Raw genomic sequence first — 16,821 nt, 5'->3', positions numbered from 1 at the left:
AATAACAACTAATATGCGCTTAAATATACACTTGCTCAACAAAATCAGTTTTAAAGCCCACAGTACTTACGTAAGCCGATGAGTCTCTGTAACATCAGACTTTCTCTGACTTTATATCTTGCACAGTTGCAAAAATATTGAAGCTATCATTACCAGGAATCGAACGGATTCTCTATGCAGCAAAAGTCTTGAGGAATAAGTTATCACCTAAAGAGCTGAAGCAACAAATGTGCTCTTTATTTTGAACTAGGTCATGGTTGAAGATGACAATGAACTATTTCTACTACTGTCAATAATGAGTTCTTTTTAGTGCTTACAAAGTCCATACGGCATCATTCAGTACCATAGGCACACCAATTGGCAACTCAGCTTCTATGCCTGTGTGGACCAGGTGATCTCCTTGGAGAAATCTTTTACTCCATATAGCCAAACTTCATAATGTGTACCCCATTTCGCTTTCTTTTACGTGCCCATCATTTTTCTCCACTCGGAGGCAGCATGTGCCCGTGCACCACCCCTTTTCGGCTCAAACTACTATACATTTATTTATTTATATTTAGTCTGACACATATTATCTAGTGAATGCAGTAGTATATTGCACTCACTGATCTAAAATCTTGAATCCTCTTATGCCGGAAGGAAGGATGCATTTAAGCACATACCAGATTAGCACTAGTAGTGCTCCCACAAGCACTCTCCTCCTCCTGGTGATTGCAGCTACATCATCCAGGTACATGAGCTTCATCTGGTACCTGCCAATAAAATTTGCAGCTGAATCATCTTTGCCATCATAGCTCTGTTGGCAACTTCTTGTGGCGACATCATTCTGTGTGCTTTTCAAATTGCAGTCTTCTACACTGCATGGTTCATCTTCAATTTTCGTTCCTTCTTCCTCTTCTTTGACCTTCTCATCTTTGAGTTCCAACAGAAGTCCCTGGTTTGAGTCGCCTGCCCAAAGTTTATTGCTGTTAGATTGCTCAGAGGAGTTTCTTGCTCCTTCCAAGATGTCATCTTCAACTTCCTGTTCAGCATCATCTTTGTCTAGGCCATTGTCGTGGTCATCATCTTCTTCTTTTTCTTCATAAACAGAAACATTCTCTTCTACTTCATCCTTCACTTCTTTGCTATGCGCTTCCAGATCCTTCTCCACTACCTCAATGTCCATAGATAGCCTCTTTGAGGCTTCATTGTCTTCCTTTAAAACATTTTGTTGACAATTTTGTTCGAAGCTTTGCTTCTCAACCAACTGGATAGGTGAATGCTCTGCTTCTGGGCTCTGCTCTCCACTTGCTGCAGGATCCGTTGCATTTATTTCTTTCATCACTCGAATCACTTCCTCTGCAGCATCATCTTTCTCTATGTCATTGTCGTGGTCATCTTCTTCTCCTCCTGCTTCTTCATTAACAAAAACACTCTCTTTGACTTCATTGTCCTTTGAATCATTTCCTTGAAAATGCAGTTCAAAGCTTTGTTTCTCAACCAACTGTTCTGTTTCTAGGCTCTGCTCTCCACCAGCCGAAGGTTCCATTGCATTTGTTTCTTTGATCACTTGAATCACTTCAGCAGGAAGCTCATCATCTATTGAGGCATTTCTGATTTCAGACGCTGCCAAATTTTGCGTGTCCATACTGCGAGTTGTGCAGTGGCTGTTTTCTGATGCTGCCACCTTGTAGCAAGAATTTGCTTGATCATGCTCCTTCGCACACTCTTCTTCATCACTTAATTGCATTTGTAGGTCGCATTTCTTGGCAAATTGATGAGTCTGAGTTTCTGCATCAACACATTGTTCTTCAAAATACATACTCTGCATATGGTCTTTATCCTTGTCTTCATCAGCTGCCTTCATTAATTCAATAGTTTTAATGGTTTGATCTCCTTGTTCAAAGGCAGAGTTCAGTGGTTCATGCTCATTACAAGTGCTGGTTTCTTTTAAATAACCATCATCAGGGTGGTTGATAGTTTCTTGATCACCTGGGACTTGTTTTTCTTGTCCTTGAACTAGACCCTTGTCAAGATTATCTGTCTCAATCATACCAGTATGTTGCAGCTCATTTGATTCTCCTTCATCATTATGTTTCTTCTCAAACAAAACTTCTCTTTCATTATGTGCTAGTACTTCAGTTCTCTCATTTCCTTGGATCGCCTCAATTCTTAGTTCAGAAACCTCATCCAGTTCTTGATCAGGATCAGCGAGCAATGAAATCTTGGTCTCCGATAACTCCAATTCTTCCTTGTGCGCGGGCAATTTATCTAAAGATGGAGAATTTTCTTCTTCTTTTGGATGATCAGAGGCTATAGCATTGAGGGTGTCCCGTTTTACATCAAGCTTAGGCTTCTCATCCTGGACCAAATTACTAGCATTATCAGATTTCACTACCTAGTAATTCAAGTTGTCATGCATTTTCTCAGTTCTTGAACCATGTTAAAATGCTCCCTTTTTGTTTTTTGTTGGGAAAGAAACAAATGAGACAGCAAATACCTGGATCAAGCATGGAGTGGAGAACAAGGAGGTGGAATCATTGCCATTGACACACAACTTGTCAATCCCATTGCTGAAATTTGAAATCAATTGACATTCCATTAGCTGGAAATAAAGTAACACACCCTCAATCTCTCACAATCAATGAATCAAAACCAATTTATTATGAGCAGGATATATTGGAAGTAAATGACTTATAAGCTATACCAATTAGTTGGAATTACGGTTTAGCTTTTGTTGTTACACTTTCATTAGGTATAAGTTTGTCGAAAGTTTCAAATTCAGTAGAGGCAAAAAACACGGGTAATTTCTTCTCATCTGCCTAAATATTAATGCGCAAAGTTAACCAATACTTATTATGTAGAAGATACCACGAACCTAATGGAATAATCGAGATACGAGTGAGCTTACCCAAATACCACCACCGTCATTAAAAAATAGTTTGTGGGGAGTTTCTTAGTCTAATTAGAAATTTGTATTATTCAAGAGTCAGTGGTCAATGAAGTGGATTGAGAACCATGAGGCTTCGGGTTTAAATTCAAAAGACAAAAATAATAGGTGATCTCTTCCTATCTGTCCAAGCCTAGGTGGCAAAGTTATCTTTGATATCGTAATGGTAGGAGGTAAGTATCCGTGAAATTAGTTGACGTGCGCTCAAGCTGATCCGAACACCATGATTATAAAAAAAAAAGAGTAGAAACTTGTATTACTAACCTCGAAGGTTGCTGCTGTGCAATACATGGAAAAGAATCAGGAAGAAGAAAATGAAGCCCTTCACTTGATTCATCTTCAATTTTCTCATTCTCCTCTTTCTTTGTAGTCTTCTTAGTGGATTTTCTACCCTTTCTTGCAACCAAGAATGCAGACCCCATAGCAGCAGCTGTTATTAATGCTCCACCTAACAAAATAACACAACCAACACCACTGCCATTTTTACTTGAGTTTATTTTCATTGTCAACTTATGATTCTCTACGTTGTGTGATTTTTTCTTGGACTTGGAGTGCTCTTCCATCATAATTTATCTCACAAAACTGCAACTACTGCTGTTGCTCCAGAGTTCTTGGCGTGGAAATTAAAGAAGAATGGGTTGTTTGGTGAGTTTCTCAAAAAGGATGCATTTTTCTTCTTGGGATTATCAATGCTACGACAGTGATGTTTGTATGACTTTGGAATGAGATTTTGGACGTATTTATTACTGAAGAAAAACGTTTTTTAAAAGGAAAATAAGTGATTATTACTTATTTTTTAATGTTTAGTAAGTAAGTAAAAAAATATATAATTTCAAGAATATTTATATTGTAATCTAGGAAAATATTATAAAGGTGAAGCTCCGGGTCAGGGTGGTTAACGGGCGTCAGGGTGATGAGGATGAGACAATGAGCTTGAAATGTAATCTATGAAATTTGTTTTTTCCTACTTAATTCATGAATTTTTTTATTTTTAAGAAATTTATTTTTCTAAAGAAAATATTTTTCAAAATACCTTAACAAACCAAACATCAGAAAATCAGAAAATATTTAGTGGAGTTTTGATCCTCTGGGCTTTAGAGGTTGAAGCGGACTTATTACATTAGCCTTACACGAGTATAGGTGTATATAGGTTGGGCTGGTTTGAGTTATGCCTTTATCAAATCAAACCAATAAAATTTTAGTTCGTCATTCTTGGACTTGTTTCTGATTTTTAAATTTTTCTGTTTTTTCTTGTGGTTCAATGTAAGCATCTTAAAACAAATTTTGTTTAATTTTTGTGAAATATGAAAGAAAATGAAAAACTATTTCATACAATTCTACCTAATCTAATTCTTGGTAATCAATTAACATAGAACTATCAAGCACAATGCTATAAAAGGGAGAAAGATTCATATTATACATTGTGAGCTTCAACTTTTAGATGTTGAGCTCTTTCTAACTTTATAAACTTTATATACACGAAAAAACGTGATTAAAAAAGGATGAATTGTTGTCAGGAACAAGATAAAACATTAGGGATGGAATGATTCATTTAAGTTAATAAATACGGTAATACAGACATGGGAGGGGGACATTTGATTTTGATCCGGGTTCATTTAAGTGAATACGTATAAACTGTGAAATTGCAAGCTCAGACAACAACAACATACCCAGTGTAGTTTCACAAGTGGGGAAATTGCAAGCTCAAACATGGTGTTAAAATATTAAGAAATAAAACTATGAAAAAATTAAAAATATATTTACAAAGTCGATTATAATAAATATTTTTATGTTAAGAAATATTTATAATTTCTGGTTGGTTGGTTTTCGATTTGACTAATACTAAACCAAATCAATTATGATTGAGTTTTTTTTTTTTCAGTATCAAACTAAAATCACTAGTCGGGCTTTTTTTCTTTTTTCTATTGATGTGGTTTGTCGATTTTTTTTTGTACACCTCTGTTAACGAGTAAAGATTTGGAGTATTTATTGAAGGTATAAAAAATGTGTAGCATTTACACTATTAAATATAAGGTGATTATTGTGATCAAAATAATAAGGCGAAAGTTAACAAAATAAATTTTATTTATTTTAATTATGTAACCAAGGTTAATTACACTGATGGTGTATAGATCAAAACAAAGCAGCAGCAATCCAGTTTGATCCCTCAAACATCCACAGAAGAAGCACAGCAAGGAGGAGCAATATACTTTTTAAACAGTTTTTTAGGAGTAATTCTAGCTTAGAAATCAGTTTTCCACTAGTCATTTACTTCTTAATTATAGCGACCTCTTGTATTAGACACTTTTATTTTTTGAATGATGTATTCTTTATTTTGATTACTAGTTTAGCATACGCACTTTGTGCGTGACTAAAGCGTGTACCTCATTTGACAAAGAAACGCTACAAAAAAAGTGGGACTAAGTTATGAACTTCTTCATTAACCTATCACTAAATTGCTTGTAGCTAAGAAATTTTTTCATTAATTCGTTGTTAATCCATTGCTAAATAGGGTTAGCGAAGAATTTTACTGTATAACTTTTCGCCGATAATTCATGTTTATTCTGTAGTGAAATCTTGAGAGTTTTTATTTGTCAGAATAAGTGTAATAAAATAAAATAAATGACAGTTCATTTAGAATATACACTTTTACTATTTCATCCTTGTTACTTTAAATTTGTATTTTGCCAATTTGTCATTTAAGATCGTACTATAATCGATTTTGCTTTATGTCTAATTTCTTTCACCGCTAATAGTTTTTTATTTAACAAATTTATATACTTAAAAGTTTTGTCAAATATTAAAAAATAATTATATGTCTATTTCTAAATATTAGGAAAATAATTAGATAACTATTTCAAAATATTAGAGAAATTATTAAATTGCTACTGAAATATTACTAATTACCTAACAGATAAACTATCACAAAAGTTATTTTCACTACTGAAAAATCGATGTGTGGAGATGTAACAACAAAATTAAACATGACAGATTGCTACCAACTGATCGACCACAATGTACCCTAAATACAACAAAATATCTGACCATTGCAAAATTGACATGGCTCAAAAAAGTATTCTCTTGAAATTCTTTCATCAGTAAATAATTTTTTAAATTATATTTTAACTTCTTGTCCTCTTGTATTTCACCCATTTCTCTTTTTTATTGTCTTTAGTATAGTTTTATTTTCATCTTCCTTGCCACTTTTACTATTTCACCTCATATATATGTATCTTTGAAATACCAAGAAACAAAAATTTCACCCCAAATGAATTATTTGCTTCAAAGATATCCGCAAATGCCGAAGCTATCAATTTCGACCTCTTATTTCTTAGAATTTGTGGTTGCTTTTTTGTGTATGTTACTTTAGCTGAGTTAACGATAAATCATAAATATAGATATCGACACCAAAGTAACATAAAGTCTCCTAGCGATTGTCGCATATATAATTTGAAAAATTATATTGTAAATATGAAAAATGATATTTACGCCAACATAATCACTAATAAGTAGATAAAATGACGCAGTACAATATTGTGGCAGATACCGAAAGTAAAAGATACATCAAAGAAATTAGACTGGTTAAAAAAACCTACTGCACTATAATTCCTCCTGCTATCCACAATAGTTTTGACCTATCAATTTCATAAAACATACAATCATATTGATGAGCCAAATAAAGTTTCCACGAAAGAAAATAAAATTATTCTATCTACTTTAATAAATGGAAGACATAAAAGAATAAGCATCAGATGTTTAGCTTAGTTGCAAGATTCTTCACGAATAGATTACATAGTAAAATTATTCTATCTACTTTAATAAATGGACGACATAAAAGAATAAGCATCACATGTTTAGCTTAGTTGCAAGATTCTTCACGAATAGAATACATAGGTAATGTTAACCTAGTCTACTTCTATCATCTAAAGAATTTATCCTTTAGTAATACAAACCCATATGAAAGAGATATACTTCATATAGACACACACACGCTGCTTAAACTAAGGATTGATGACAACTCTTGTAGAGTCCTCTTCCATAGGGTGTTGCCTAACAAATAAGGAATTTTTATAAACCTAAAAGGAATGGAAAAAAGTCCGCTATTTTAGGATATACAATTAAACGCTTAATATAAAGATAATTAAATAATAACTTGAGAAAAATAGTAAATGACAATTTTATTTATTATAGAGTATTTCAATGAAGAGCAAAAAGTTGAACCAAACATTATACATTTTTTGGGCATATTATCTCTCATTTTTAAATCTGTATTTCAATTTTCTTAAAAAGATCAATTATTTGATGCTAATTAATAAGGAAAATGGTTATTTTGTTTTGAAATATGGCGTTCATTGAGATGTTCCTTTTTTGTTATTATTAAACACTTGCATACTTTATAGTTCATATAATCGGGAGAACTTATAAATCACTACAACAAAATACATATATAGCTACGAAATACACTATAGCTAAATATGAAAATTTTCGTGGCTAAACACTTTAGCTACAATATTTCTTTTCGTAGCATCTGTAGCAATATGTAGTGTAGCTAAAAGTTAGCCACATACTTTACATGATCCGTGGCTAGGGGCTAATACTTATTGCTACGGATTCTTTTGTGTTGTAGCTATGACGGTAAAATGTTCTTGCCACGAAAATTATATTTATAGCTAATAATTTATTCGTTTGCCACGACAAATAAAACTTGTAGCAATCTTTATATTGTAGCTACAGTGTGTTCTTTGGTAGCAAAAAGTTTAATTTATTTGCCACAAAAATACAAATTTGGTGGCTATTTTTATAGTCCAGTCTCGTGGCAACAAAATTACATTTAGCTACGAGTTCAAAAATCTATAGCTATGAATTAAATTATTTGCCACAAATATTTTTGTACATAACTAATAATTGATTCTTTTAGCCATAAAATATATAAAATTATAGCTAAAAGTTTTCTTCATTTGCTACGAGAAGTGAAATGCGTAGCCTTGTTTTTGGCAATTATACATACAATTAGCTACAAATTCTAAAATTTCATCGCTACAAATTGAAGAATATGCCGCAAAGCATTGTTAATCAGAATAATTATTCTATACGAATCAAAAATTTTGGATTCCAAAATAGGTCTCAAGTTACACATTGTTACATATCTAAATTTTTAAACATTCACAATAAATAATTCATCTATGACACCAATTACAATAGCAGTATCTTGCTTGAGACTAGAACCCGCACAATCTTCTTAATTTGATCAATATCCGCCCCAATTTGTCATTGCTGCTCTAGTAATTCCATAAATTTGCCTGTTAATTTTGATAAAGTAAAAACATCAGAAGTATAACGAATGACTATATAAATATATCTAACAGTTGATCATATATTATGAGAAATATATCGATTAAATCCTCATGAAAAATCTTTACACATCTTCATAAAGAAACTCTAAGTAATATTAAAAGGGATATCAAAACTCCAATTATTTCATACATTTCGTTCTTTTACACTAAGAGTTTCTTCTAACAAAACCTCAATTAAGAAACAAACATATTTCTACATTATTGTTTCATGAATGATTTATAGATGGATAACAGTGAAATATAAAAATATTAACATGAGAAACAACATCCCTAAGAAATAGCAAGAGAGTTCATTCAACTTAATAAACAGCAAATATTAAGTAGGAAAATCAAAAACCACCTACCTTGAAAAAAGAGTAAGATTAATTCCATCAAAAGCATCTCCTGACTCACACATATCAGAAGCTTAAACCAAAAATGAATAAAATATTATTAATATACCAATCTAACAAATGAACATAAAGATTCAAACTTTTTCTCTAAGAAGAAGAATAAAAATGCTTCTATTGAGTCCAACATAAGTTACAAATGAAAGTTGAAGTGTACATTAAAAACAATAAAGAGGAATGAAAAAAAGTAAACAAAAAAATATAGTGACAAAGAGTGAAATCCGCAAGAAAAAGAATGAGATTCAAATAGGAAAAAAAAGTGCTCAAAATTTATAATAGACCAGCTACAGAGATCTTGTTGGTAGAGATCTAATACAAGAGGAACCACCACTTAAAATATATACAACACTTTTGCCCCTTCATTGTGTAATTAAAAAAAAAAAAAAATCAATTAGCCACTCCATTGCATAACACCAAAGACCGACTTATAATCTTTTGATATGGAGTAATAAAGATTTGTGTTAGGAATTGACAAAGGAAACAGGAAACGTGGAGGACTAGGTTTTGGAATTTTTGACTACTCAATTTCCGTTCTTTTCTAGTTTTGTACTATATAACTTCTACCTTTTTTTAACTTCTTTATATGCAAATATTGTAATGTAAATAAATGTAAGTAATACAATTAAGTACTATTACCTATTAAAAAATAAAGAGAATCATAATTATATAAGTATGTCAAATATGCCACAAATTAAATATTTATATGAAAAAAATAATACACCGAAATATATTTTTCAAGTATCATGTCGCCTAATATATAAAAAAGTATCAAAAAATACTTAAGATATTCAACAATGAAGATTAAATCTGCTAAATATATCGAAAATATATTTTATTTAAGCTATAATTAAAACTCACATGTAATACTTTTTGGTATTGAATTATGATATTGTTAGTTCTGTCATAATTCATATGCTCCTATTTTAATTACATCAAATTATTAATTTTAACGTTCAACTAGATATGTGATAATTATTAAATTATTAATATTGCAAGAAGATCATAAAGTTAATAATGTATATGCTTATTTAAATTTTATATAATTAGCGATAAATAAACAAATAAAAGAACATAATTATTTAAATCTAATATAGTTAAATATCAAATTTAACATATATTAGTATTAAATGTTTAGTTAACTTTATTTGAAGATTAAAAGTAATTCTTCGTTTAATACGCGTTATTATTAGCTAAGTTAGTGTTATATGCACTCCTATATGAATCAAACATTTTATTAAAATTTTAAAATATAATAATTTAGGTATTATAAAATGTTCAAATATAGTCACGAAAGAGACAAGACCCCCGTACTATATTCGAATCATAATAAACTTTTAGTTTATTGATTTAGTATGTAGTTCTCACATGTAACACTTTTTTTATATCGAATTATGATATTGTTAGTTCTGTCATAACTCATATTCTATTATTTTAATTACATCAAATTATTAATATTTAATGCTCAATTAGATTTATGATAATCATTTAGTTATTAATATTGCAATAAGATCATAAAATCAATAATGTACATGCTTATTTAAATTTAATATAATTAATAATCAATGTAGCGCGCGCACACATATTTGTTATATTTAAACTTACAAGTAATACTTTATTAAATATAAGAAAATATTGTGTGTATATCAACCATATACTTAATTTTGTTGAATTGTATTAGAATTACAGAAATGTTACAAATACAATACAATAGTCACAAGAGAGATAAGACCTAATCTTGCATACAAACCATGTTAAGCTCTCAATTGTTAGTTGATGGACAATGAATGCTATGATAATTAATAAAATATTAAATTAGTAATAGATCACTTTTTTTTTAGTTCTCTAGATTAAATTAGTAAAGGACTTTCCATTATTAATATAGTTGTTTAAGTTCTATGTAATTAATTACTTACAGTATTATTGGATATAAATAAATTTTATTTTTATTATAATTAAAACTTATAGATAATACTTATTTAATAAAGATTATACAGTAATCACTTTTGTTAATGGACTTAAATATCAACCATATTAAATTTTTAATTGTTAGTGTAACTAGATATAAGAAAAACATTATTCTTAAATGTTACATAATTAGAAAAATATAGCCTATAAAAAATTATTACAATAATAATCTTGACAACGAGATTTCATTTAAATATTAGCGCTTTCATAACTAAAGTGTATTTTTTTAAAGCTATTTTCATCAAAAATAATATTGTTAGTTTGTATATGCTCCTATGTCAATTTTATTAATTTTTTATAATTTTAAGTGCTTAATTATATTCCTGATAACTATCAAGTTATTAGAATAGCATTAAACCATTAAATTGATAACTTTTATTTATTTAAATTGGATATAAAGTGATCAATAAATAAATCCAAGAACACAGCTATTTAAATCTATTATAGTTAGATATTCAAAATGTAATAAATATTATTAGATATTAATTTAAATTATATTTAAAAATTACAAGTAATTCTTCGTTTAATACGAATTATGATATACTAGTTAGTACTCCCTCCGGATCAAAAAAAGAGTCCAGTTAGCCTTTTTTTTTTTAGATTAAAAAAAGAGTTCACTTAACAAATCAAGAAAGAAGTAACCTTGTTTTTCCATATTCCCCCCTATTAAGTGTTATATGATCAAATCCCAATGTCAATTTAATTAGGGGTAGTTTAGTCAAATTACTTATTTTTATCTACGAGTTAGCATTTTCTTAAGGGGTGTGCAAATGGCTAAGTGGACTCTTTTTTTGATCCGGAGGGAGTATTGTTATGCACTTCTATATCAATTATACATATTATTGAAATTTTAAGATCTAATTCTTAGTTGTTTAAGTATTATAAAATATCAGATGTAGTCATAAAAGAGACAAGACTCCGTACAGTATACGAATCATATTAAATTTTTAGTTTTTGGATTTTGTATATAATTTATTTATGATAATCAATAAATTATAAAGAGAATATTTGACTGTACATTATCTCACTTTTTATTGTTTAAATTAGACAAATACAATATGTTATACAACGTAATTGATACAATATTATAGTTGTTTAGCTATATATTTAGTTATTCACACATATTAATTAGGTAAGACTTATTCTTTTTAATTATTATCAAAGCTGATGTTACCTTAGTGATAATATTATTGAAGACATCAAATCGGTCTGGCATTATTATAGCTATTATGCAGCATTACCCGACCTTTTGGTACTTGAAGCAAAATTATTTATTTAGCTATAATGTTTATTTTATATAATTTTTTGTGGCTTAAAAGGTTATTATTGCTACAACAAATCTCAAGTCGTAAAAAAACTAATAATTAGCTACGGAGTTTTATTATGACAAAAAGTTTGTGGCTATATCATTTAACTATTGCCATAATCTTTTATAACTTGACGCAAAAAATTTTATATAGCTACAATGTTTTGTTTCAAATAATTTATTGTTGCTAAAAGGTTACTATTACTACAGTAAGTTCCAACTCATGGCAAAAAATAATAATTAGCTATGGAATTTTATTGTAGCTAAAATTTTGTGGCTATATCATTTAACTATTGCCACAATATTTTTAAAAGTTGAAGCAAATATATTTATTTAGCTACAACATTTTGAATTGTGGCTAAAAGATTACTATCACCACAAAGTAGTTTTAGTGACAAAAATTTAATATTAGCTACGATATTTTATTATAGCAAAAATTTGTAGCTATATCCTTTAACTATTGCCACGGTGTTTTATAACTTGAAGCAAAAATACTTATTTAGCTACAATATTTTGTTCCAACTAATTTATTGTGGCTAAAAGGTTACTATTGCTTAGTAACTTTATCAAATACAAAAACTTATGATTAGCTATAAAAGTTTTTTGTAGCAATAAAGTCGTAGCTATTTAGATAATTATTGTCATGATTGTTAGCAATTATAGCAAAAATGAGGAATTAGCTTTGTCAATGTGATTCTCGTGGCTAAGAATTTTTACAAAATTGTAGATAGCTACGGATTCATATTTTTGTGGCTATTACTAGGTAATAGCTACGATTTTTAAATTCATAGCTTAGATTTTGTAGCTATAGATACACTGTGTTGTAGTGAATGTTATATATTTAACTAATCATAATAAATCGACAATCAATAAGAAAATCAATTCCACAAAATACTTTGTAGTCACAAAGGTCACAAAAAATCAACTCTTAAATCATAACAAAGGAAAACAAAAGGTACAAAACAAAAAAAGATAAAATAAATTAAAATAAAAACTTTAAACAAACTTGACCACAAACGCATAAGCATTGATGATTTGATACTAAGTGATTGAACAAGACACGAGCATATCGAAAGATTGAGCTAATTAAAAATATCATAATGAAATTGAATACACAATTTATCTGTAATATTCTTTAATCTTTCGGATTAGCGTCAGGCCTTGTCAGATTTCTCATTCATGGCACAAGGAAAACTTAAAATCTCTACAATCAAGAACCTTCAAGGTATAATCATCAGTTTCAGCTAGTAAAAAATTGAAAAATTTAATGAAAACACTTCAATATAATGTCACCAATAAAAAATTTAATCAAAAAAAAATATTTAGTCGTAACTCCAACCCAACACATGCATTAATTAAAGAAAAGCACGAAAAAAGAAAGATCACAACATAAGCTAGGAAAAGGCTTGAACCAAGAATTGGAAGTAGAAACACGGTACCACAACGTGGTATCATGAAATAACACCCAACATGGATGTGTTTGCCATGAAAAAAAAAAAAAAAAAAAACAGGAAGAAGTAGAAACACGGTACTTAACTCCTACGGTAACATAAATAGTTAGGTCTTCCTTTTCTTTTGTATCATGAAGTAATTTTGGTAAAAATAAATTCAAAACCTAAATGACATTAATTGTCAACAATAATTCCTATACTAAAAAGGGATGTAAATTTATTGACTTTTTTGGAGAAGAATTTTCTATTTTGAAAAGACTCCAACGTGAAGGGAATATGGGTATTTTAATAGACGCAAACGTTAGTGTAGAATTTAGAGTGTTTTGTTTTGCAACATGGAAACATATTTTGCATGGAAAGGTTTTGAAAAAAGGACACTAAGAAAAATATAAAGACTTCTAAATTAATTAGTTTCGAAGTCCAAAATGCTAGGAAGTAATTAAGTGTCTATTTCAATAATTTAATAATATTTTGAGGAAAATAGTAAATGATAATTTTGTCTATTGCAGAGTCTTTTAATGAAGGGCAAAAAGTTTAATCAACGTTTCTAAGGCCATTCGTGTTTTTAATATAGTACTAGTCTCTATTAACGTGCAGTTGCACGTTAATCTCAGTATCAATCATAGTAAAAAGTATTAGTCCTGATAATATTATTTGTAATTATATAAATTTATTATAGACGTCTCCTTAATAATTAAGCAAAAGTAATTACAGTTTCCAACAAAGATGCTCCAAATATTTTCAAAGTCGCAATAAATTGTGTAGATTCTTCAAAAAATTTAAGTTGAATATCAGATGCCCTCATAATCAAGGTTGCCTAGGAATATTTACATCTATAAGAAAAATTGATGTGCAGACGTAATTGTATGACTTAAACATGAAAAAGAAAATAAAAATAAGAGTCCTAGAATCAAAAATACTCGTGTAATATAGCAAATAGAAGATTGTAAGCCAGACTAAGCCGACTACCTTGAATTTCAAAGCCAAACTAAACAAAACTTAAATTTAAACTATTACAAATTTAAAGACAGGCTCAAGATTTTTATCCAAATGCGTACCGTGAGTTCAATTCCTAATAGGATAAGATTTTTCATCTTAATTTGTATTATTCCAGTAGTGTCCTTTTCTTTTATGTTTTTGACCAAATTAATAAAACAATAAAGGGTCTCTATGAATGTGTGTTGCACATTAATAATTGAACATCGATATTTAGTTGATTATATATATATATACACACACACACACAATCAATCAATAATCTACCTTGAAGATTCATTTGTTAACAAAATTTCGGGTTATTTGCTAACAAAAATTTTAACTTTCAACGTAATTCTCATTTAGATTACATAATAACTCAAAGTGATACTCATATATGATCAAATTATCCAATACTGAGAAGGAAGTCCTGAACGAACTGAAACTTTTAAAAACAAAGTCAAGTATGCTTAGCTTTAGGATTCTATATTTTAGTTGAGCGTCCAAATATTAAAAGAGCTTTCAATTATTACAATTCTATCTAATATATAATTTATTTTTTTGAAGAAAAATTTAGTTTTTGAATATTACAATTTCGTTTAATTTCCACCGATAGACTTGTATGTTACTGCCCTCAATGTCAAATATTTTTAAAATGTTAATAAAAAATGTATCTAGCATTTATAATAGGCCAAAAAAATTCCAAAGCAATTGCTTTTGGATCTTGCACATCTATCCAATGCACGTGAAACTATTTCGTAATTATAATTAGTTAGGTTCCTAGTGATAGTAGGATTATTTCTCAAAAAAGTATTCCTAACGTGTTTAGAGTTTTTTTAGGTTTATGAATTATGAAGTATGTTAAAAAATAAATTAAAAAAAAAGGGTTAGAACTCATTAAGGATAAAAAAGTCATTCAATATTTAAAGGATATTTTGATTAATCAACATTTATATTCATACTTTTAAAATAGTATAGATAGATTGATAAGAATATTAGTTAGAAAGCCTAATGAAAATTAAACCAAAAAAAAAATGTAAGTTACTTCACAATTATTTGCACAATTGACCTCCCATGAGGTCACTATTTAAACCATGTCCTCTTTAATTCACTGGGGTAGATTTTCCGGCAAAAGGAAATATCATCGGGCAATTCTTAGAAATGCCTTATTTTGGGGTGGTCTTTAATTTTTGTCCCTCAAATTGGTGGTCTTTAATTTTTGTCAGCTTTCACTGTGAGGGTTTAGGGTCATCCGAGCCTAGGTTAAAAAAAAAATTGAAAGACAGAGCTTTGCATAAGAACTTAGCCATTCCTACTAAAGATTAGCCTACTTGACCGAGTTTCAAAACTCTACCTTTGGGTTTCAAAATCCTTCAGGCAAAATTTTGCCTTAAGGCATAATTTCGCAGGCAAAACTCTACCTTGTGAATCCAAATTTTATTTGGTGAATGTTTTTTAAATTTTTAATTGAGCAAGAATTCAAACCCGGAACCTAAAAATTTTAGGCGAAAGAAAAAAATTAAAGACTAATAATTTGAGGGATAAAAATTAATGACCAGTGCATATGATGGGCACTCCGCACAAAAAAAGGATATTCATCCAGTAACTTTTAAAGCCGCCCACACTCGACAGGAACAGAATTTAAAGAGTGACAAAGAAGGCAAATAAGTCAATCTTCTCTGCCACCTTGTGGTTTGTAGCCCAGCCACCCAACAAGTAGGGCGGTAACGGCACTACCAATAGCCATAACATTTTGTTTGGTGTATTTTACCAGATTTGGTCCCTACATCTTCTAAATTCTTTTAAAGATGTCCTTTGACATTACCGGGAGGGATCAAGCATATTTATGGCCTAAAGATAATATTAATGAGAGGCCGTATATATTTTCCTAACATTTTAAAATGCAAATTTATTTTTAACCTTTTATAATCGATTTCTCCAATAACATTTTTAGGGGTTGTATTATAGTTTTAATTTATAAATTTTTGAATAACCAAATTCATATTGTCGACATATTTAAATTATAATAAATTTTGGAAAGATAATATAATTATAAAGTGAAAATAACAAAAACAACAAATTGGTGATAAAAATAAAAGTTGAAAAATTAGAATAATAGAATGATCCAACAAATTGATGAGTTGATTGCTAATGGTGCTTCACTCTTCGCAGTGCTTGAAACGAGAGGAAAAAACAGAAAAGAGAGTGCACTATATATATTTTTATCAAGATAATACTTTTAAGTTATGATTTTTCAGAAAATAATACTATAACTTATCATACTTGAACTCGGAAAAAGCAAGAAAGAGAATATAGAAGTGCATATTGTTATGTGAGAGATAGACTCTTGCTTAACAAGTAGAAAGTGAATAATGTAAAATTATAATTTACTACTCTAAATATTTTCTGTAAAAATGGTAAGAAATGGAATAAAATAATTTCATTTATCAGA

At 29.4% G+C, this 16,821-nt stretch overlaps 1 protein-coding gene across 2 annotated transcripts; it reads right to left on the bottom strand.

Annotated features, from left to right (window-relative positions):
- Positions 1–221: 221 nt before the first annotated feature.
- Positions 222–3,685, bottom strand: LOC132048849 (uncharacterized). Of its 2 annotated transcripts, none has more exons than XM_059439537.1 (3): positions 3,194–3,685; positions 2,480–2,552; positions 222–2,341 (listed from the first exon to the last, which is right to left on the bottom strand). In XM_059439537.1, exons 1-3 carry the CDS (start codon positions 3,493–3,495, stop codon positions 602–604), a joined length of 2,115 nt encoding a protein of 704 aa, XP_059295520.1. In that variant the 5' UTR covers positions 3,496–3,685; the 3' UTR covers positions 222–601. The 2 variants fall into 2 exon arrangements, with proteins under 2 accessions (XP_059295520.1, XP_059295523.1); XM_059439540.1 differs by having other exon boundaries at positions 2,480–2,584; positions 3,194–3,354.
- Positions 3,686–16,821: the final 13,136 nt, after the last annotated feature.

This window comes from Lycium ferocissimum, chromosome 1 (genome assembly GCF_029784015.1).
Source record: "Lycium ferocissimum isolate CSIRO_LF1 chromosome 1, AGI_CSIRO_Lferr_CH_V1, whole genome shotgun sequence".
Lineage (NCBI taxonomy): Eukaryota > Viridiplantae > Streptophyta > Magnoliopsida > Solanales > Solanaceae > Lycium > Lycium ferocissimum.
The sequence above is the reverse complement of the archived record's forward strand: the minus strand, read 5'-3'. Positions and strand labels throughout refer to the sequence as shown.

Coding starts and splice junctions, on each gene's coding strand:
- LOC132048849 (XM_059439537.1), bottom strand. CDS start 3,495: ATGATGGAAGAGCACTCCAAGTCCAAGAAAAAATCACACAACGTAGAG. Junction 2,553..3,193: donor GCACAGCAGCAACCTTCGAG/GTTAGTAATACA, acceptor TTCAAATTTCAG/CAATGGGATTGACAAGTTGT. Junction 2,342..2,479: donor CCACTCCATGCTTGATCCAG/GTATTTGCTGTC, acceptor AATTTGGTCCAG/GATGAGAAGCCTAAGCTTGA.